General features: G+C 39.6%; 1 protein-coding gene across 2 annotated transcripts in view; it reads left to right on the top strand.

Moving 5' to 3' along the window:
- The window catches only part of col7a1 (collagen, type VII, alpha 1), a 65,841-nt gene extending 44,341 nt beyond the window's left edge, over positions 1 to 21,500 (top strand). Inside the window, exons 88-119 of one of the 2 annotated variants that reach the window (XM_084928392.1) lie at positions 491 to 526; positions 639 to 698; positions 813 to 857; positions 943 to 978; positions 3,089 to 3,124; positions 3,209 to 3,268; positions 3,384 to 3,509; positions 3,604 to 3,675; positions 3,899 to 3,934; positions 4,020 to 4,079; positions 4,182 to 4,226; positions 4,632 to 4,667; positions 4,790 to 4,825; positions 5,151 to 5,207; positions 5,325 to 5,396; positions 6,572 to 6,643; positions 6,716 to 6,751; positions 6,859 to 6,939; positions 8,612 to 8,665; positions 8,964 to 9,017; positions 9,111 to 9,173; positions 9,263 to 9,325; positions 9,470 to 9,586; positions 10,944 to 11,021; positions 11,797 to 11,850; positions 12,011 to 12,059; positions 12,286 to 12,294; positions 15,684 to 15,764; positions 16,064 to 16,192; positions 19,003 to 19,170; positions 19,547 to 19,729; positions 19,817 to 21,500. In XM_084928392.1, the coding sequence (XP_084784518.1) occupies positions 491 to 526; positions 639 to 698; positions 813 to 857; positions 943 to 978; positions 3,089 to 3,124; positions 3,209 to 3,268; positions 3,384 to 3,509; positions 3,604 to 3,675; positions 3,899 to 3,934; positions 4,020 to 4,079; positions 4,182 to 4,226; positions 4,632 to 4,667; positions 4,790 to 4,825; positions 5,151 to 5,207; positions 5,325 to 5,396; positions 6,572 to 6,643; positions 6,716 to 6,751; positions 6,859 to 6,939; positions 8,612 to 8,665; positions 8,964 to 9,017; positions 9,111 to 9,173; positions 9,263 to 9,325; positions 9,470 to 9,586; positions 10,944 to 11,021; positions 11,797 to 11,850; positions 12,011 to 12,059; positions 12,286 to 12,294; positions 15,684 to 15,764; positions 16,064 to 16,192; positions 19,003 to 19,170; positions 19,547 to 19,729; positions 19,817 to 19,845 (2,133 nt within the window). In that variant the 3' untranslated portion in view covers positions 19,846 to 21,500. Of the gene's footprint in view, positions 1 to 490; positions 527 to 638; positions 699 to 812; positions 858 to 942; positions 979 to 3,088; positions 3,125 to 3,208; positions 3,269 to 3,383; positions 3,510 to 3,603; positions 3,676 to 3,898; positions 3,935 to 4,019; positions 4,080 to 4,181; positions 4,227 to 4,631; positions 4,668 to 4,789; positions 4,826 to 5,150; positions 5,208 to 5,324; positions 5,397 to 6,571; positions 6,644 to 6,715; positions 6,752 to 6,858; positions 6,940 to 8,611; positions 8,666 to 8,963; positions 9,018 to 9,110; positions 9,174 to 9,262; positions 9,326 to 9,469; positions 9,587 to 10,943; positions 11,022 to 11,796; positions 11,851 to 12,010; positions 12,060 to 12,285; positions 15,765 to 16,063; positions 16,193 to 19,002; positions 19,171 to 19,546; positions 19,730 to 19,816 lie in introns of those variants that run through there. The other variant, XM_084928391.1, reaches the window with a different exon arrangement.
- Positions 21,501 to 22,130: the final 630 nt, after the last annotated feature.

Genomic DNA, 22,130 nt, shown 5'->3' with positions numbered 1-22,130 from the left:
CACTCCATAATGTGCTTCGTTTATTCCACTTTGCTTCCTTTATTCTTCCTTATCATTGTGGTGAAACATGTTTGAACACCACAAATAAAAACAGAATTTTATCACGAAGTAACTTCTGGATTTAAGCATTTTTTGAATCAGTCCTTACAATCCAGTCTTTCTTAAATTGCCTTTAAAATATTGTTGTGTACAAGTGATAAGACACACTGGACTTGCAGGCTTTTGGCAGTGAAGCTGAATAGATTTTCAAATGTTTTCACAGTCTGCTGTGCTATTCTTAAACAGTGAGTGTGCATTTGTTGGCTGTCCGTCCTGAAGACATTCAGGCTCTTAATATTCGAGAGCTAGAAGCAAAGATGATTAAGCTAATATGATACTTAATACCAAAGCTTTTAGGTACACGTTGGCATCTTTTAATGAACAACAACCCACATCGTGCTGTGCAGGTAATTACTGTTATTTTCCTCCTTCTTCTGTACTCTGTACACAGGCTGTGGCTGGACCTCCTGGACCCAAAGGAGAGAGGGTGAGTCACTCCTATTGCCATTAATGTGGAAGTAGCTGCAGCATGAAGTGACGCAATAGAGCAGCATTTACGAATGCAGCTTACAGCACTTTCCTGGTTCTGATTGATGCAGGGTCCTCCTGGTTTAACGCTGCCAGGCACAGCTGGAGAGAGAGGTCCAATTGGTGAAAAGGTGAGTCTGACCAAACTGCAAGCTCCCCCTCAGTGAGTGAGAGGGACCGACTGGAAATGTTAAGTGCTTTTTCATTAAAATTGTATATCTGAATGCACAACTGCTGTCATTTAGGGTAACAAGGGAGACAAAGGTGTTGCTGGCATCAAAGGAGAAAGAGTGAGTACGATAATGGGACAAAATAATGACGTACTTACATATACAAATATGAAGGTACACAATGTGCTGTCTGTTGTCATACAAGGGACAAGCTGGTGAATCAGGAGAACCTGGAGAAGATGTGAGTAATCAACTTCCACTGCCCAACTGGATTTCAAAAAGTCATATTAGATTTTTTTAATGAAGTCTTAGTCATAGTGTTTATGCTTTTATGGAAGATTTGCAATGCTGATGTCAATAGTAGTGTGTAATTTTGTGTAATTTCACATAAACAAATCCAGTGATCCATTATAGTCGATGGAATTAAAGTCACTGTTTTTATTTTTTGGGAAAATTCATCAAATTTTGAACAGTTTGATTTTTTTAAAATGTCTTCTATGCCTTGATAAATATTAGTGCAAAATAATAAAATGTATATTATATGTATATGTGTATGTAATAAGAGGAGAAAAAGTATTCAGTGCCGCCCACCTCATGCATATGTGAAATCAGTTTTAACAACTTGATAGCTGATTTACTCCGAAGTCAAGTTATATAATCATGCCTGAATCAGTCATATAAGAATGCCACGGCCCAGTTTGAAATCTGTATACCCCATCTCCATCAACAGGTTTTTTCTTGCCATCACATCCCCTTTAACCAGTGACATGATACAAGATATTTTATGGAATAAAAATAGGTGACAAAATTAAGCATAACATGTCACTTGAAATTTGATGAGTTTTAATTAAATTTTTATTTATGAGATATGATCAACTTTGCAATAATTTGGTTATAGATCTTTAGGGTAGTGCAAACTAAATTACAACATTGTTTTTTGTTTGTTTTTTTTATTTATGCAAGTTTCAAAATTGTTTACACAGTCACAAACAGCGGGACAGAAGAGCACAGACAATAAAGACAGCAAAATAAAAATCAAAACCAAAAACAGACAAAAAAAAGGCAACAAATCCAACAACAGCATACACGGCCAGCACTTATTAAGAAATTACAACATTGTAAAAGAAAACTAAATGACCTCTTATGCTACACCTTTATGGCTCACTAGAGCCCACACATTGGGGAAACACTAGTCTATAGACAGTCACACTAGAGAAAACCCAGGCTGGAGACAATTGTTGCACTTTGTGTAAATGCGTTTGCATTGTTGTTGGCTTTGAAATTGTTCCTTCCAAGTTGGAGCCCAGGTCTGTGACCACGCAGAGTCAGCTGCTGTCTTTAAAGTGACTTTGGTGTATCCAGACAGCAACGAAAGAGCAACACGGTGGAGTCGGTCTTCTACCAGTTTGTGATTGAATGGGGTCAAGTTAGTTCACAAACACCATCTGTTTGTGAAAATACAGTGATTAACTGAGATAAATTGGTGGAAATCTCAAATCTGTTGCTATCTGTTGCTGCCTACATACACAGGAATTCACATTACACAGAAAATGACAGTAATTACTAAACAGAACCTCATAGAGCTGAAACAGAAAATAGTGACGTAGTTGTTCCACTATGGCAATTTAACTGTAAAATGACATAAGGCTTTTCAACCTTTCTTTTATATAGAAATATAACTAGAATGCAACCAGTTGGAAACTAGATGAGTTGTATCTCATATTGCAAAGAGGCGTGTTACAAATTTCTGTAAACTGACTTGGAGTGATTTCAGATATCTGGATATCTCGGACAGCAGTTATTTGCATTCCTATTCCAGCGTGTCTGAGAGTGATTGAAGTCAGTCTCATTTGGATGTTATTTATTTGGAGAAAGTTTGCTTCCCACCACATGACCTGTGCAGCACCTTGCAATTGAATGGGGTCAGCCAACGGTTCTGAACCACTGAGCAACAAGCTGGTTGCTGCAACTTCTTTCAATCTGTCACCTGAATCTTTCATCTGAATGCAACAAAAATGTCAAAGCAATCGGGGGCAAACACTGCTTTTTTCTAGTCACAAGGACATTGAAATTGCTATTCCTGTTTTTACTGTCTTTGCCCAGACGACTGTGATGTGCAAGATTTTAATGATTTGTTGGTTTTGAGGTTTTCAAAAAAACACATTAACGGTTCTCACAACCGGAAACTGGAACATTTATGAAATATTTCTAAATCTGCACAATAAATTTATGAAACAGCAATTCATTCATTAATATTTTTCTGTTTTACTTTGACTAATTTCCTGTTGATACAAATATGAAAAAGTAAATAACACAATAAATAATTCTTCTTTTTTCACAACTTAATTAAGGGGGCACAGGGATCTCCCGGGCCAAAAGGCGATAAGGTGAGCTTTCGTCATTTGGTTTATCGATTTTCCTGCAGTCTAACCAATCTGACAGTGACTGCTATGATAAAATGTGTGTTTCAGGGAGAGAAAGGGATAGGACTTGCAGGTCCTCCTGGTCGGATTGGGCCTCCAGGATTAAAAGTGAGTAATAGCACACATCGCAGCAAAAGATGATCTATAGTTTTGTCTTTCCAATCAGATAGTGGGCTGTATCAGGCGCACCTCACTTGAGGGTGAAAATGTCACTGCATTTTAGGGGGATCCAGGGATGCCTGGTCCAGCTGGTCCTCCAGGTCCTGCAGGGAAAACAGGAGACAGTGGGCCACCTGGTGTGAGAGGAGAAAATGGACAACCAGGACCTCCTGGACCCCCGGGAGAGAGGGTTGGTTCATCCACTAGGAGAATTATTATTGTTATTATTATTATTATTATTATTAATTTAACCTTTACATCTTTGTCTGTGTTTTCACTCACAGGGTCTCCAAGGCTTTGCTGGCCGTGCAGGAAATGTTGGTCCCCCTGGTCCTCCTGGACCTCCTGGATTGGCAGTAAGTTCCTGTTTTTTTATTTACAGAGTATATTCTCCTGAGAGCTTCCAGTTTAGGCTTGACTGTTAATTGTGCTTTACCTGTTTTTAGCTGGATCACCTTTTTGTTGGGTTAAATTGAGCTCTTAAAATCAAGAATAGATCTGATTTAGATGGAGGAAGATGCCATAACAGACAAGAAGAAATTGAATATGGATTTATATGATCAATAATGTGTTTTCTAGGGATCTCCTGGTACTAACGGGGTCAAAGGAGACAAGGTGATTCTCTCACATGCAATATTTTATTTTCCAGCAGCTTAAATGTGTATAGATTTTTTTGAATTCATATATTTTCTGTTGCCAGGGGGAAACTGGTGTTGGCGTCCCCGGTGCGAGAGGTGAAAGAGGAGATTCAGGGCCCAGAGTAAGACACAGTGGCTGCGTTACTGATTTGTTAACTTCTCTCCTAAAATATATAAATTAAGAATTGTGTATTTCTGCTCATCTTGTGTCTGTCGTGTCCTAGGGCGAGGAGGGTCGAGCTGGATTGGATGGGGAGAGAGGATCATCTGTAAATATCCAGTTTTTCCTTTATTCAGGAGCAGACAGAGCCTGTTCACCAAAGATCTCAATTTTCTTTTTAAACCAAAGGACGATCTGTTTTGAGCTGTGAAGCAAAGAACACAAGCAAAGTCTTATTGTTATTATAGAAAAGCTGCCCTTCACAAGGTCACAGTGCATTTCCTGGACTATAAATTATTCAGTCAGTCGGTCTTTGGCTTTTCAGTGCATTGCAGGTAGAAAGCGCGATCAGCAGGAATCTATTCTACCGATGCTCACTGTTTAATTAAACCGTGCACCCTACAGAGTTGTGACATTACATCATTAATGCAATTTGATGGGGCAGAAGCATCCACAGTCATTTTTCATTATAAAGCTGTTTGTAATGTGTTTGTGTGTCTTTTGTGTTCATTAGGGTCCTCCAGGGAATCGTGGGGCTCGGGGAGAGAAGGTAAATACCACTGGTCCTCTTTTTTTTTTTTTTCTGTCATCATCCTAGCTACTTCCCCTGAGCTTTCTGCTCATGTAAAGTAGTGAATTAAATTGACACGCTTGAATGCAATGCCTTTTCAGGGAGACAGCGGGCCGCAAGGTGACAAAGGAGAGAAGGTGTGTACATTTTAATATCTAATAAGCAGTACCACTGCTCACTCTCTCACTCTGTTGATTGTCTATTTGTGTATATTTGTAAAGGCGGCAGAGACAGTGAATGGATAAGGACTAAATAAGTCATGTCTCAGATGTGGCTGTTACTAAAAAGAACTCTTACAACAGATTTGGCTCCTTGAGAGCAGGAGGAATGTATAAATACATACAATGGTAATGACCTGTGATATTACAAGATGCATAGTGAAAGAAGAGACAAAAGGATAAAGCGTTGTGTGTTTGGCTTGGGGCTTATAGCGGATTCTTACAGATGTAGTATCACTTACAGGGGGACACTGTGCTGGTGGGAGGACCTCCTGGAGAAAAGGGCAACAAAGGAGAAACAGTCAGTGAACAACAAATGCATGACACCATTTACTGTGGCTAAATATTGACTTTAGTTGTGATAGCGTAATATTTTTTTAAAAAAACTTGTTCTGAATTTTACTGTTGTTGCTTTTAGGGTGACAGAGGACCCAAAGGTATACAAGGAGAAAAGGGGGTAAAAGGTCAAGAAGGTCCACCAGGAGAAGTGGTAAGATGAATTAATTAACTGTTTGGTTTGAATAATGTCAGAAAAGCAGCCCATCAATTAAGGTTGTTGTCAGTTAAGATAAATAATTTACGGCGACTAGATGAAAGGAACTGCTGCATTTCAGAAGCTGAAACTATAGACTGTAAATAATAGATATGGACTTGCTTGGCAGAAGTTGTGTGAACATCATCTTGTGCCTTATTTGTGGCAATATTTAGAGTTAACAGCCAGCACTAGAAATATATTTAGAAAGCTGCATCAATGTCACACACAGAGATACCCGAGATTGATAACATACAAATACAACTACAACTAGAGTAGTGGTTTACACTTTTGCGACCTTTGTTTCTCAGGGAGGAGAAAGAAATCCGTTTGGGATAGTGTCAGGAAGGGCATCCGTTGTTAAAAGAAAAACAATCTGCCAAATCAAACATGTGGCGCAACCTGCTGTGGCGAACCCTCGTGAATAAGGGGGCATTAAAACTTCACAGCAGTGACTCGTCTTGGGTGTTGTGTAAAAATATCTGCACTGTAATCCATAATGTTTGTCAAATATTTGTCTAAAAATGCACAAAAAAATATCTAAGGTAAAGGTAACGTGTTAAACGCACTGGCACTATCTGGCCAAACCTTGTAATGAACATATTTTACCATGATGGAGGAGTAGTTTTAATCGATCTAATCTTTTTTTCCTTATTTTTAATTAATTGGACAGTTTGATTGTGATTGACTTGCTTTTAGAAGCAGTCTTAAGTGGCCATTTGGGGTTACAGCAGTGTTGAGTATGTCTGCCTATATGTTGTCTACTTAATTATATTTTTTAGGCCTGTTTGGCTACATTCAACAAATATTTGGCATTTTTGGTTGATAATGCCAGATTTTTGTAATAACTATTTTTTTGTTAACAATGTTTCAGCATTAAAGAATTTTTAGTGCATTTTTATTGTGTTTACTCTAAAGAACTGATCCATAATGCAAAATCATTGATGAAGTGTATGTGTTGGCCATGCAGGCTTAGACATTGATTGGGGATTTAACAGGAATCAATTCCAACCTTAAAATGATTAAAATATTATGATATTACCACAGAAAAAAATCAAGATAAAAATACTACTGTATTGATCTGTAAGAAGATCAATATCTATATTTATGTGCATGTGTCTACTTAACATTAGGGTTTGAGAGGAGAACCTGGAGAACGAGGATCTACCGGTTTCCCAGGTGCCAGAGGACCTGGTGGGCAGAAGGCAAGCAACGCCGCTCATGGATGATGATTGTGTAGTAATTTCACTGCTGTAATTACTGTTTTGTCTCTGCAGGGAGAAGCAGGCCAACCTGGAGTACCTGGTGAATCGGTCGGTGTTTAGCTTCCATCACACTGCAGCTTCTTTATTACCTGTGTGTAGATTTGTCATCAGTTAAAAAAAGCAGAGGTGATTTGTGGTTTTTTTGTGACTTTTAGGGATTACTGGGAAAAGATGGACTGCCAGGGCGTAAGGGTGAACAGGGAGAGACTGGTAACGTGGGAATAAGAGGAGTTAAGGTATTTTCAGTGTGTGTGTGTGTGTGTGTGTGTGTGTGGTTGAGCTGGTGCTCATTCATGCTTTGTGTTTTTATCCCTTCAGTGTTTTTCAGGGATGGGTGATGACAGGCATAACTGAATAATAGCATAAAATTGATGCGATTGCAGAGGATTAGTGCAAATTGTGTCACACATATAGATACTTTCAACTTCTATTATGATGATTGATAGCAGAAAAATGATGTTTTACTCAACCTGGTGGACTCAATTCCCATTTCTATTTTACTTACTTCATGGATTTAAATTCAATTTGAAACAAAGATCAAAGTGGGAGATGACACAGGGGTGTGAAGGCATGCTATGCTTTTCTTTTATTATAACCTTTATTAAAACGGCTTCAAGAGAAGCATGAAGACAGCAGGTGAAATACACCACCAAAAGATGCAAATCAAACACATTCACTCAAGGAAACAAATCGATTTGAGGTGCTTTTAATTTCTTTATATTCTGTTTCCCAGGATCCAGCTTTTCTTGCCCTATTTTAAAGTGGTATGGAGCAATAATTCTTTAGGCTTTTAAAGGGGCTTTTAAAAGTTTTTGGGGGGCATTGGGGGCTTTTCACTAATTTTCTGTCCAGTCCTTGTACCTTACCAATTCAAAGGCATGTTTTTTTGTTTTGTTTGTTTGTTGAGTTACTTAACGCTGACCTATAAATCATTCAAGCCTAAAAAGAGCACCAGCGCCAATGCTGTCTACACATCACAGACAATTTATCAAAGAACCAATTTTAAATTTTAAGTTAAATTTAATTAAATGTAATTCATTTAATTTTAAAGACCTGACAAACAGTCTGAGAGATGCATATGGCCCTTCAGCCGATCCATCTGCTGTTCACTGAAGCCTCTTCAGACATGGTCTCATGTGGAAGGATGGCTGTCTAGAAGCCATTCTTAAGGAGGGGAAACGGGCTGAGGTATGCCAGATTACACAAGAACTGGACTGAAAATCAGTGATGAGAGGTCTTATGGAGTAAGGAATCCAAATTTGACATTTTTTGCTTCAAATTGTCAGTATGCACCGAGGAAGTCAGGACAGGTACAGCAACAAGTGCCCAAAGCCATACGTTAAACATGAATATACATGAATAGAGTATACTTAACTGACCTAAGTCACAAGCTCATGATCGTGAAGTGTGAATGTTGGTTTCTCCGTGAAGTCCCCCCTCATTTGTGACTTGTGGTTTCAAAAGACTATTTTGGGGATGGTGAAAACGGTAAGCTGGATGCCAACAATAACAACAGGAGACATTTAGAAATGGAGATCACCCGAGTTCTCCATATGCATCTGTAGAAATCAAATCGAAATCAGAGGCATACATGCGGATTTACGGGAGTCAGAGACATTAAATGCAGTTCTCAGAATGTGCTGCAGTTGTTTGGTCACATTTGCTTTTACATACTTTTACATTTTTATCTGAATACCCGTTGCAAGGAGAAAAAAGAAAAAGCACAAAGGTCTGCATCATATCTGTTTTTGTAGGAAATATGCTGCACAAAGTGCTTGTTCGTGTGCACAGTGAGTGCTCGGTAAAGGAACAGTGTGAGTGGATGGGCTTTCTGCCTTGCTGGTTTTTGCACTTTGTGGCTCACAAAAGATCTTTATGTCTGTCAGTGAAAAACTTTTGTGTTTCCAGGGTGACCGAGGACCCAAGGGAATTTGTGGAGGCGATGGACCCAAGGGAGAAAAGGTGAGTTTGTGAGGCAGAGAAACGGGAAATGGTAGAAAGAAGAGAAATAAAGATGTAAAGATGAACGTAGAAGTTGTTTAGGTATACTTAATAATTCTGAAGCTTTGTGTTTTCTTTTTGTTTTTTAAATAATGAGTTAACCAAATACATCATGTTAATATTAGTTAAAAGCTGATGGTACTTAAAGCTGCTTGGTGGTTACTCTGCTGCTATGACGTGGTTACATATTACATTTCTTTAGGTTAGGTTGCACTTTGTATTTATGGTGTGGAGCATAATGGCTGTGTGCGATTTTCAGGGAAATGCTGGTGCCAATGGAAGATCAGGCCTACCAGGGAGAAAGGGTGAACAGGTATGCCTAATATTTGAAGAAATAAGTCATTGTGTGGTGTGTGGATGTCTTTGTGTCCTTTGTTAAGAGTGGTCATCATCATTTGTTTTGTAGGGGGACATCGGACCTTCTGGGGCCCCGGGGATCCCTGGAAAAGAGGGACTAGTTGGTCCCAAGGTTTGTGCTCTGCACATACTCAAGTTCCAGTTTCATATCCATATTCCAGTGCAAATGCACAGTGTAGTCATTTTTCTTTGTGGATGTAGGGTGACCGTGGTTTTGATGGGATTGCAGGACCCAAAGGAGCTCAGGGAGAGAAAGGTGAAAGGGTGAGTTTCTCACATTAAACATGCAAATCTAAAATTAGAGTACTCCCTTTAGCCATGTGGTGTACCTAATCTCCAGATTCTGCGCCACTGTTCATCCTCACAACAACAGAAACATAAAAATAACAGTCTCTGTGTTTGACGTAGGGTTTACCTGGTGTACCTGGTCCTCCAGGTCCCAGAGGGGCAGATGGAGGCCCCGGCTTGACCGGCCCACAAGGGCCAGCTGGTGCTAAGGGCCCTGAGGGGCTCCAGGGACAAAAGGTGACTATTCTTTCTTTGGCTTCATGATTTCTATTTCCACACTTTGGCCACATGTTTAATGTACGAGGATGTAGGACTGTGATATTAGTATGTTTTTTTAAAAATTATTTATATCACAGTTTACGTCATTAAGTGTGACTGTGCAGAATTTTCAGTAGAAACAAAAATGTGTATAACAGAAGAAAGAATAGACGAACGTATCACTTATGTCACTGTTTGCAAAAAATAGCTGCACCCAAGCATCTCGAGTAATGTGGTGCCAACAAAGATGAAAGATGATGACAGTTTTGTCATAAAAATATGATGCAAGTTTTATATATAGATAACACTTTCTTTTTGTCTTTCTCTTTCATTGTGTTTATTTTTTCTTACTTTTTCTTCTTTACTTGACACATTTTTTTGTTTTTGTTTCTGTGTATTGCTTCATGATGATTGACAGCTTGATGAGCCCTGTACTTGACTGGTTTGTCTGCTTTATTATCAAGGAAATAATAAAAAAAAGCTGTTGACAATGGAGCAAAACCAAATGTTGCTGATAGAGGCTTTTTTTTTTTTTTCAAACTGAGACACTCTTGTCTAGGCCTGTCGTGTTATTTTCCTGTATATCAACACACTAATGTTCGTCTTGCTTCTTGTCCGGAGACACAGTAGAGACAGAATATCAGCAAGAACCACTCAGAGACATCAAACCTCCACCAAGGCAGCTCAGTTTCTAGCTGCCATTATGTAGGATTAGGTAATTAATAAAAAGAAAAAAGACATTTTATAAATGTTTGACCTTATTTGACCTTGAACATGTCAGAGGTGCAAAGTATTTAGGAATCCCCATATATCGTGTCCTAAATCCCTGAATGCTGTCAGTAGAAACAGTGGTAGTAAGAAACATAGTTATAAATAGGTCTGTAGAGCAAACTATTGGCATTGAAGCAGAGGTCAAAGCTCAAATGTGACTTGACATTTTAGATCTTTACATGGTAGTATGTATGTTGACCTTACACACCACACACTAAGAATCATAGAATAAATAAGTCATACAATAAATCCTTAAGCTGACCTTGAAGACCTTGGTAGATGTAAGCCAAATTTTAATGGATTGTTAACATGACCTCCACATACCTGCAAAGTTTTATTAGAATCCAAGCTATCACATTTATAGTCAGAGTGATGACACTCAAAGAGGCATGCAAATGCTACCAAAAATGTACCCTTCTTGGCTGAGGTAATGACAGCTTTTACTGATAAAAACTATACAAGCAGATACCGTTTGTTTATCATGTGGGCAATGGACAATGTAGCTAGGTGAATGCTTTCCACTTTGGATGTACTTTATATTAATGTTGTTTTGCCTGTGCGTCAGGGGGAGAGAGGTCCAATTGGCCCTGCCACAGTTGGTCCGCGTGGTATCCCAGGAATCCCGGGGGAGCGAGGAGAGCCGGTCAGTTGTCAAACATGTCTCTGTCTGTTTCTTGATTGTGCTGTTGGCCTCCATTTTTGATGTTCCCTACAGAATGCTGCAATAAATGTTATCATTCCTCGTTCAAATCATTCTTCAAGAGTTCAGTATGTTTGGATTTGAACTCACTCTTTCTAGGAATTGGTCACCAACAAAATCCACCTTATAACACCTTATTATAAGTGTCACATTTGTGTTTCCTGACAGTAACGTGTAATTTTTATCCACAAAAGTTGAATTAAACATGATACATTATAATGCCTGGCAACCACCTAGCAATTTTATTTTAGCTTTTATGCAGCTAAAACACTTTATGAAAGCATCCCATCATTTCAAGTTCATGACAATAACGTCTCATTTATATGCACAAAAGTTGAATTATGCATGCCTAGCAAACACATTGCAATGGGCTAAAATGAGCCATTTTAATCATATAAACATCTTCAGCTTCTTCTTTTCTTTTCTTTTTTACTTTTCTAAATGTGATTAACTATATTACTTTGCAAGCAGCATAAAGTAAACACTGCTGAACAAACAGTTTTGTAGAATTGGCATATATTAGTTATCACTAATTATTAGAGGTTCCCAAGAAATACTAGTCCTGTGTATTAAGAGCTTAAGTCACTATTGGTGATTTAACCTTCCACTTTGACTGTGAAGTTCTTTCATGTGTGGCACCTGGTCTCAGTTTAATGAATTAATGCGCTGCAAGCCTCTCTGTGGGTCGTATAAGTCCTAATACCTGTCTATGTTGCAGGGAGACATGGGCCCAGATGGAGCCAAGGGAGACAGAGGAGAGGCAGGCATGACGGTCAGTGCTTGATCCTTACCGCAGGGGCGTAATCCGAAGACATCAAACGATACACATGCACGCACACACACGCACACACACACAGTTTTACTTGGAGTGGATACCGGGGTTGTCTTTGCTAAGTGTGTTTTGCCCTGTTTCTTTCCTATTTTGGGTTCAGGAGGAAGAGATCAGAGAGTATGTTCGCTCAGAGATGAGTCAGCACTGTGGTGAGTCTTACATGCACTCCCTTTGCTAATTTATATCAGCATTGTCCTCAAGTCGAACTTCAGATGTTAATCACAGCACATGAGTCACAGCCATGGCTAAACTTTGAGGAAATATAATTCCATCAGAGCGGTTCGAAACCGTAGTGACCGTACTTGACTGTTTAAACTGACCTTTATTATTCCCCTCTCTTTGTGCTTCCTTCCTGTCCATCTGTCTGATGCTCAGCGTGTGGAGGTGAGTGAGCCATTCAACTGCAACAGAAAAAAAAAGCTGACAGAAGGGCTATGATTTAGCATGAGTCACAGTAATATAGTGTAACACATATGTCACTATAGATAGATGGTGACATGGTATCTGATAAAGACAAAAAGTACATTTTGTCTTGTTTAGCACCTCAACTGCATTCGTTCTGAATAAGTGGGCTGCATGAAGGTTTAGACTATATCTTGTTTCCATGTGCATTACCTCTTTTCCTTTCTTTCACTTCCCTACAATGCAGAGAGTGAACAACATTAGCTAAAATAAGGATAAAAAACAAAATATGCTGGCAACATTAGCAAGGAAGCATACACATACTCAAATATACAGTATAAATGGTGTGTTCTCAGGTGCTGCAGATAGTAGGTCCACATTTTTGGTTACTGGCACTTAAAAAAAATAAAACATGTTCTAGTCGTGTGATGAATATAGGCTTAGAGCAGCGGTCCCCAACCTTTTTTGTGCCATGGACCGGTTTATGCCCAACAATATTTTCACGGACCGGCCTTTAAGGTGTCGCGGATAAATACAACAAAATAAAACTAGTACCGGTACCGAAAAAAAGAAGATTTATTCTTAACACACGTGAAAAGACCAAGGAAAACCGAGTTAATGATAAAAACGATAACAAAATAACGCTAAAAACCGATAAAAACCCTGAAAACCATACATTTCACACCTGAGCCTCAACTCTCGCGGCCCGGTACCAAACGACTCATGGACCGGCACTGATCCGTGGCCCGGGGGTTGGGGACCGCTGGCTTAGAGTGCAGACTTAGTGCTAAGTAGTTAGTACTGAAATTGGGTTGACATCAATTGCTGACTCAGCCACTGCAGAATATTCAATGTTTACTTTCAAAAACTCCTGGATTTTGTTCAAAGTATGTTTTGAGTCATTGCCCATCTGTTCTGTGAGAATCCGTCCTGTCAGCTTTGGTGCACATGGCTGAATGTTTCCATGTGCAGTAATGTGAACAGGAAAGTACACGCCATGATTCACTAACTTGCAGAACCACCTTTAACAGCACTAATCGTTTTCTGTATGACTTTACTAGTCTGCAGCCTGGTTGTGAAGGACTTTCAGTTCACTCTTCTTTACAGTGTTGCTTCACTTCATTGCGGCTTGTGGCGTCTGTTTATGCACAGTGCTGTTAAGGTCCCACCACAGCATTTCAATCAAGTTGACTGGGCCATTGCAAAATCTTTGTTTCTTTTCCTGCTATCCTGTTGTCGATTTTATGCTGTGCTTGAGATCAATGTCCCACCATTTGACTCACTTACACTCAAGTTTTAGCTGTCAGACAGATGGTCTCACATTTGGCTCTAGAATACTTGTGGTTGACTCAGTGACCGTAACGTGTCCAGGTGCTGTGGCCACAAAACAAGCCTAACTCATCAGCGCTCCACCACCGTTCTTGACATGAGGTGTATGAGGTGTTTTTGGTGATATGCTGTGTTTGATTTTCTACAAACGTGACAATGTGTATTATGGCCAACATCCGCGATTTTTTCTGTTTTTACGTATGTGGTTTGTTCAGGTTCAGCTTAGCTGCCATGCTTGACCTTGGGGTGAATTTGCTTATAGGAAAATGGTGGCATTGTGTTAAAACACATCTGGAAGCTCCAGACGTCAAAATGTACGCCTTCATAGATGTGGTCACACTTACTGATGATCAGTTACAACAGTGCATTTGATTATCAGCACCTTGCTGCTACTTATCCAGTAATGATGCATTTACTTTATTAGAGGACTGAAAACTTTCTTTTTGACTCTTTACATCTACTTCCAAATTCACCCAGCTGCCTCTGCCTTCTGTCATATCATCAATAAACAATGACTCAGTGTCCTTGGACCCTATTCATGCTCATGCATCACCTTGCCTTTCTATTGTTGAGTTTTATAAATGGTTTGCAACTTCTGGTGAATCTATATTTTCTCCTGTGAAGACTTCTGTTTACGGTGATAACAATATCCCCATTTCTTGGAGAATATTCTTCAATTAACTAAATGTTGTGACGATGTTTTTCTTCAACATAAATGAGACCCTGCACTTATCAATCACTATTATCTTGTGTGGCTATGCTTGGCTTTTAAATAGTCTAGCCCACTAGTATGTTCTTTTTGTCAGTATGCACCAAGCTATTTATTCTGAGACTCCTAACAGTGGCTGGATGATTGATTTGCTTTGTTTTTGCAAGCATGCCCTTTTTTATTTGCATTGGGAGCTATTTGGTGCATTGTGGCCACTGCTGCCTAATGTAAATGCCACACTTGCAATCATTTCCAGACCTTTTCCTGCATAAAAATAGGAAGAAATAATGAAGAAATGGTTCAGACCTGGTCATGAAACTCTTTTTAACATTTGAATTTTGTTCTCCAAGTGTAATTGGAGAACTCTCTCTCTGATAATAGGATACAAAATAAGATAATGTATAAAAATTGCTGGAATTTGGTCATTGCAGAAATCAGTGCACTATTTTTTTCAGTCCCTCGGAAAAAAAATACTAGAAGTCTGCACCTTAAGCCACCGTGAGCAACAAGGTGTTTACTGAAGTTTTTTTTAACAGATGATGGTATAAATAATATCAGTGGTTTTCACGAAATAACTTTACTGAAAGTTTGTTCAGCTTCTTCAGATAAATCTTGAAAAAATCTTTCATTTTTGTCCTGTTTGGGGATTTTTAATACCTGATTTATTATATTTCTGTAAAAGTAAATAACATGGAATATGCTAAAGTAAATGAATCAAATGAAAGCTGATGTGAACCTCCACTGATAAACTTTCCCAGAGTTTGCACTAATGTGTTTGTTGCTCAAGCTGTTAATCAATGCAAGACCACATCAGTGTTATGAAGCAGCACCCGCATGAGATAAGTGTTGGTGAGGCAGGCTGTTAATAAATACAGTATGCAAGTTTGAGGCCAACACAAAATTTACCTCATGTTTAGCTGATGTATTATTATCTAAGAAATAGCTGCATGTTTAATATTGAACAACTCTGTAATAGTTTTAGTTTACAGTCACTTTTGACTGGAGTGACCCAAGTCTTTATAGCACTGACTTGAGTCCTTAAAGGATTATAACCAGTTTTTGTGACCTTTTCCTACAGTGACAAAGTCTTGCAAAAACTCAATGAATCCTTTAAGCTGGTGTCTGTGTTGGAATGGTGGAATGATTTTTTTGGTACTTTGGGGTTGTTGTTGGCTTATGTTTTACTACCAGAATGTTCTGTCCTCTCTTTTTTTCACCATTTTGCTTTTTCAACCCCCCTTTTCTCCCTTGTGTAACATTTTCCCTGTCCCTCTTGCTTTCTGAATTCTGCCTGTGCCTGTCTCGGTGTCCCTGTCCTATCTGGCTCTCCCAGGTTCAGGTCCGAACATTCGGTACCCGCCAGTCAGGGCTCTGCCTACACCAGAGCAACAATTGGCGCTGAAGGGTGAGGAGGGTGAGTGTTTCCTTCCAGTCTGTCCATGTATCTGTCCTAACAAGCACATTTAACTGGTCGTCCTTTATTTGGAGAACTCTGAGCATTTGGGTGGTTTTCTCATCAAGAAAACAGAGAACTCCATTTCTGTTCTACCGACAAAATAATATATACGTCTGATTACATAAAGAAAAATACACTGGTAGAGTATGGGCCTTGTTTTACTGAGGTCAGTTATTTTCAGGCCTCGTTCAGTCCAAAAAATTAGAGGTTGTCATTGATGTCTCTGATGATCCTGCCTGATGCTGCTCTTCTTTCAGGCCGTGAGCTGCACATGGTGGTAAATACCAATGACCCAGACTACGAGCATGTCTACTCCGTCGAATCCTATGACGACCCCTTGGAGGAGATGCTCTACTTCACGTCTCCCTTGGCCAACCAGAGTGATGGTAATTTCTGTTTTACACTATTTCCAGTGTTTTCCTGAAGTAACATGTTTTAGTATCGCAGACATGGGTGAAGAGAGAACAGTATCCTTCAACTTCTCAGCTTCAGCAATAAATTAACATTTTTGGCCATCATGACTGAATATAACCACATTATATAATGGAGTGATGGTGTGTCAGCTGATAGCTTTCTATGCATTCACTTGGCAAACCTCATAGAGAGCACAGTGATTAAACTGCATCTATTCTGCCTAAATTTGCTCCTGCAAACCAATTGGAAACCCATCTCACCAACTCATGCTATGTCTGAATTAATCAGTGTCATAGTCTGTTTTTTAAGCCTCCATTACACCATAGTAAAAACAGGATGGCAGTCTCTCTGTGACTAGGAAAAGTCAGTGGTTGCCAAATGATTTCACTGAATTCTTTTGTTGTTGGTGACCGATTGCAAGTAATTGTGGCAACCAGTTTAGATTGCAGGAGAATTGCACAGGTCACCTCACTGGAAGCAATGTGTTTTCAAAAGTTTTGTCAAACAATAGCAGCCTAACTCAGACTTACTGCAACCTCTCACAGACAGATTGGTGAAGGTTTGCAAATACTCACTGTCTAATTCTTGAAAGCAGACATACTGCCAGTGTGTGGGTGGTGATCTTGAAACTGTTGGAAGAGTTGCCTCCAAAAGTGAGATCTTCTGCTTTTTATTTCAACTTGGAGGATTGCAGTTATGCACTGGGGCACCTGTGTGTCATATCCCGTAGTTAGAAACCCTTGCTACTAAGGGTGTGTTTAAATTTGTTGTCTTAATTTAATTGATACTGAACATTGACACTGACATTATCTTGAAGTTAAATGGCGCAGCAGATTAAATAGTGGTAACTGGTTACTTCTGGCATGTTAAACTGTTTGTGTTGTTACGTTTGAATTCATCACTTGTGTCTGAAGAGAAACCATGAGACTAAGAAAACTGTGCACATTAATTTAAGCTGTGATTTGATTCTGCACCATCATAACTGGTATAGAGATCCAGAATACGCCTTAATAAATACCTTTTAGGATGTATACTGCAAGACATTTACATCAGATTGCAACATGTTCACAACTGTTTCCAGTTTATCACAGTTAATCGCTGTAATATCAGACAAAAATTTCATGTAATTGTCAATTTGACTCAAACTAGTAAAGATTAGTTAGACTAAAGCTGCAATCATAGTTCAGCAGTGGTAGCATTATCGCGGTCTGCTGGCAGTTCATGGATAACGGGTCTGCTGGCAGAGAGCATCCACTGTTGATGAAAGCAGTGTTCAAAGTATGTGGCACAGCTGGTTTGTGGGCTACTCTCACTTGTGCTGTTTTTGGTCCGTCAGACAGCCGTGGAGAACAGTGAAGTTATAACATAGAAAACAAGTGTAACTCCGTCTTTTTATCATTTTACTGTCTTGACGCACAGACTTAGTCCCCATCTTTGAAACAACCATTTCAAAAGCAAGGAGATCACAAATTGCTGGGCATAGTCGCTGTAATTTTGGTCTTCTGTTTTTCCAAGTGTGTAGTTAGGAAGCACTCGGTTTAGAGAAATTGCGGGATTGGGAGAATGTGGCATGTTCTATAGAGCACTTTGAGTAATCCGGGAGACTAGAAAAGCACTATATAAGAATCAGTCCATTCACTGTTTGAACAGGGTTTTGTCATGTTACTTTTGCACTGTTTTGCATGTTCTCGCACATGTTGTTATTACATGGCTTGATTAAGGTACACATTAGGCTGACATCTGGGGCCAGAGCTGAAACTGTTCTGGGCCAGCACAGGGCCAGCAGTGTGTCTGCAACTGGCCCATGGCTGCACACAAATTACACATGGCCCACATACTGCAAAGACTGACGGCCCTTTGGTGGCCCAGATCAGGTTTGCCGGAGGTAGCCCACACATGGGCCAGCACAGGACCACCAGTGTGTCTGCAACTGGCCTTGTGCTGGCCCATGTGTGGGCCACATCTGGCAGACCAGATCTGGCAGATCTGGCAGACCAGATCTGGGCCACCAAAGGGCCGTCATTCTTTGCGGTATGTGGGCCATGTGTAAGCACATTGTGTGGGCCAGATCTGGGCCATACCAATTTTGCTATGTGGGGAGTAGCTGACATCATTGTGTGGCTGCATTGACAGTGCCATTTGGTCACAGTAGTTACTGTGAGGTACAGATCAGGTTATAGAGTTGGCATTCAGAAAGTTTGGTCTACGACATATCTACAGTGCAGGAAATTAGCACAAAAGTATAAATCCCCTGTAAGGAACCCCTGATGCTGTGCTCCGCACCTTATGCTTCCACGCCACCAAATAAAAATTACCGCAGGTGGATTTAATAATCTTCATTTGACTATAGTGGCTGTCATTATACTTATGAAAAAGTCACTTTTAGTCAGTAACTATGACCCTGACTTTTGCCAAATGTATTATATGTGCTACACAATTTTCTGTTTCACGTGTTAAACCCAAAAAGGCATGCCAAATTTATGCTTTGAAGCCATAATTGAGTTTGTGCTGGTGAAGCAGCTTATCTTATGTGCCTGCTTTTCAATTTGTTTTTATTTCATCATAATGAGACTCTATTGCCCTTGAGTATTTATCACACAGCCTACTACAAGCCCACACCATCCAGAGCCTGTGACCTGTCATGTTGACAACATGGATTGTTCAGTCTTTGTCCCCCATTATCATTGTTACCATTGTGTTTAGAAAATTTCTGTTGACCTTGTCTGTGCTGTTTGCTGTGTTTCTTTGGTGTGTCTGTGTGTGTCTGTGTGTGCGTCGACAGGTGAGGTTGACAGAAAGAAATCTGAGAAAACAGTCAGAGTTGAACCTAACAAATCAGCAAGTGCTGACGATCAGGCAACAGCTGATGGTCAGGAAGCAGTCAAAGTTACACATCTGAAAGCAGTCAAGTCCAGAACAGTCAGGTCCAAGAGGAGAGTCAAAGGGGAAGGTAAACCAGCTCATTCGTCATCCTGTTTGGGGATTTATTCATCCTTACTACTGGCCATCTGGTGTCTGTCTCTCTGTGTATGTCTCTGGGTGCATTGGCTGCTCTGCTGTTGTCCGTTTTTTGTTTTTTTAAGGGTGTCATACAGTATTATTAAAGACAAGCATGCATCCAACAAAATAAGGCAAAAACAAAGAAGTGTTAATATGTTGCTTTGGAAACAAGAAGTGTTGAAATAAATAGATTGGCTTGATAATCTCATGATCTTGTTTCCTGCTGCTTCTTATTCCCACTGATCCTGTTTGCCTGGGCTGCCTTGGTCTTGTTTTCTTTGTGTCTATATATGCACAAGTTTTACATGTATGCATGTGTTCTGTAGCTCCAGCAGACCCGTGCTTGCTGCCCATGGATGAGGGAAGCTGTGGAAAGTACACTATGCGCTGGTATTTTAACAGACAGGCTCAAGCCTGCAGGCCCTTCATCTACAGCGGCTGTGAAGGAAATGACAACCGTTTCCTTCACCTGGAGGAGTGTGAAGAGACCTGTCTTGGGGAGGCTGATGGTACAAAGAGAAGCAAGACACAGACACACTAGTTTAAGTATAATGCAAGTATAATGCAAGCAAGCTAACAGTTGATCTTTTGTGCAGGTTCTCCTCCCTTTAAGACAGCGCGATGATTGTGGCCCACTCGTCCTCCGCCACAGGATGGTAGGCTTTTGTAGATCACTATGATGTCAAATGTCAGTGGTTTTATTTTTGTTTATTTATTGTTGTTTTGTTTTTAACCCAACCAAACTTTACCCTGCTAAAAAGGGAGACCGCAATGCCTCATAGGTCTGTTTTTTCTTTTGCTTGTTTACCTGACTTTAACACATCTCAGTTTAACTATTCCACCATACCACAGTATTGAGTGCAGTTCATGTGGCACACTGCTACAGTATTGATAGTAAACTGCCAAACTCATCGTACAGTGGAATAACATCTTGCTGCTTAGGAAGGTTACCAATTTGGTGAAGCTCAGTATGTTTCAGTAACTTGCAGGTTGTTTGAGGGAGGCTGTTGTTTGCAGGTTGCAATCATTATTCATCATTTGCAAGATGCTTGCAGTTTCACTTATTACCTGAAAGAAATTGCTAAATATTTCACATTAAGTTAGTTTTTTTGTTTTGTTTTTTGTTCTGATTTTGAAATTTAACACCAGAAAAACAAACTGCAATCCTTTACAAGCTCTGTTCATAGAAACACAAAAGGACCAAAAATAGAGGATTGTAAACAGTAAACATATTGGCAAACATTGTGTCTCTCTCTCGCTCTAATACAATGCTAAAAAGGCACAGTTCATTTCAAACTTAGAGAAAGGAATAAATGACATTATTTCAGCAAAACAAAAACAAGGGAAAAAAGCTATATGTAATTTTTCTTTGCAACGCTGAATGACTTTGTTTTAGACGACAGGACAAACAGCATCTGTTATGAATTTCACTCTAATGGTAACTACACAATGCTGTGTAATAAGGTGCAGGTGTAGTTGTACTCTATTTCCATCTATGTACACACTGTTTAACTGGCTCTGTGCTATTTAGCAAAGAAGAAAAAGTTGACACCAGTGTAGGTTCTGGAAACAAAAGGCGTTACCTGCGCAAAGTAACAATATTTTTTGCGAACTGATTTAAAACACTAAAACCATGAACAGGTTTTAGTTAAAAAAAACTGCCTTTAAACCTTTAAAGCAGCGGTCCCCAACCTTTTTTGCGCCACGGACCGGTTTATGCCTGACAATATTTTCACGGACCGGCCTTTAAGGTGTCGCGGATAAATACAACAAAATAAAACTAGTACCGGTACCGAAAAAAAGAAGCTTTATTCATAACACACGTGAAAAGACCCAGGAAAACTGAGTTAACGATAAAAACAATAACAAAATAACGCTGAAAACCGATAAAAACCCTGAAAACCATACATTTCACACCTGAGCCTCAACACTCGCGGCCCGGTACCAAACGACTCACGGACCGGTACCGGTCCGAGGCCCGGGGGTTGGGGACCGCTGCTTTAAAGCCTAAACTTTTTTGTTTTGGCAATTATTTCAAAGTTTTTGAAAATCCATCCATTCTCTTCCACTTATCCTTGTCAGGGTCGCGAGGGGGCCGGAGCCTATCCCAGCTGTCATAGGGTGAGAGGGGCAGGGTACACCCTGGACAGGTCACCAGTCTGTCGCAGGGCCAACATATAGAGACAAACAACCATTCACATCCACATTCACACCTATGGGCAATTTAGAGTTAGCAGTTAAAATAACCCCAAAAATGAAATGACAAAAATGAAAAATAAATATTGATTTGCATATATGAGTTTTAACTTAACTCATATTTGTCAAGTTTTTGGGAGAAAAAAATCACAGTGATGACGTAGAAGACTGAAAACCCATGAATCAAACATGGCTTTAAAGGATTAAAGGATAATGGCGTCATATGTTACATGTTAACAGCACAGAGTATTTAGGTTAAATAGCGTGATGTAAACACATACACCCTGAAAAAAGAAAAAGAAAACAAAGAAATAACATGAAATGTATACAACTAGCCTCAGCCTTCACACCAGGCTTTCAGAAACGGTGATTTCCTGTCTTCACCTGCGGCGCATCTTAAGAGCTGATCCAAACTTTACTTCTTCAGTTTTCTAATGTTATCCATGCAAACGTTAAATAAAACTCCAGCCCGCAGATTCCTCAAACAACCCCTCGCACTTCTCTCCATGAAAATAACTATGCAAGCACAAATATATTTGACTATTATTACGAATATAGTTTTATCATATCTGTTAAATATGAAGAATCAAGCGCAATATTCTGCCAATATTTTGTACATACTGTTTTTATCATTATTTGCGGGGAGTTGTGTTACTGTTAATGCCTGCTTGTTTACTTACCAGAGAAAAGGTGCTATTTTTAAATGTATTTTTA

This window comes from Perissodus microlepis, chromosome 5, assembly GCF_051167445.1.
Source record: "Perissodus microlepis isolate ML-2025 ecotype Zambia chromosome 5, ASM5116744v1, whole genome shotgun sequence".
Classification (NCBI taxonomy): domain Eukaryota; kingdom Metazoa; phylum Chordata; class Actinopteri; order Cichliformes; family Cichlidae; genus Perissodus; species Perissodus microlepis.
The sequence above is the reverse complement of the archived record's forward strand: the minus strand, read 5'-3'. Positions and strand labels throughout refer to the sequence as shown.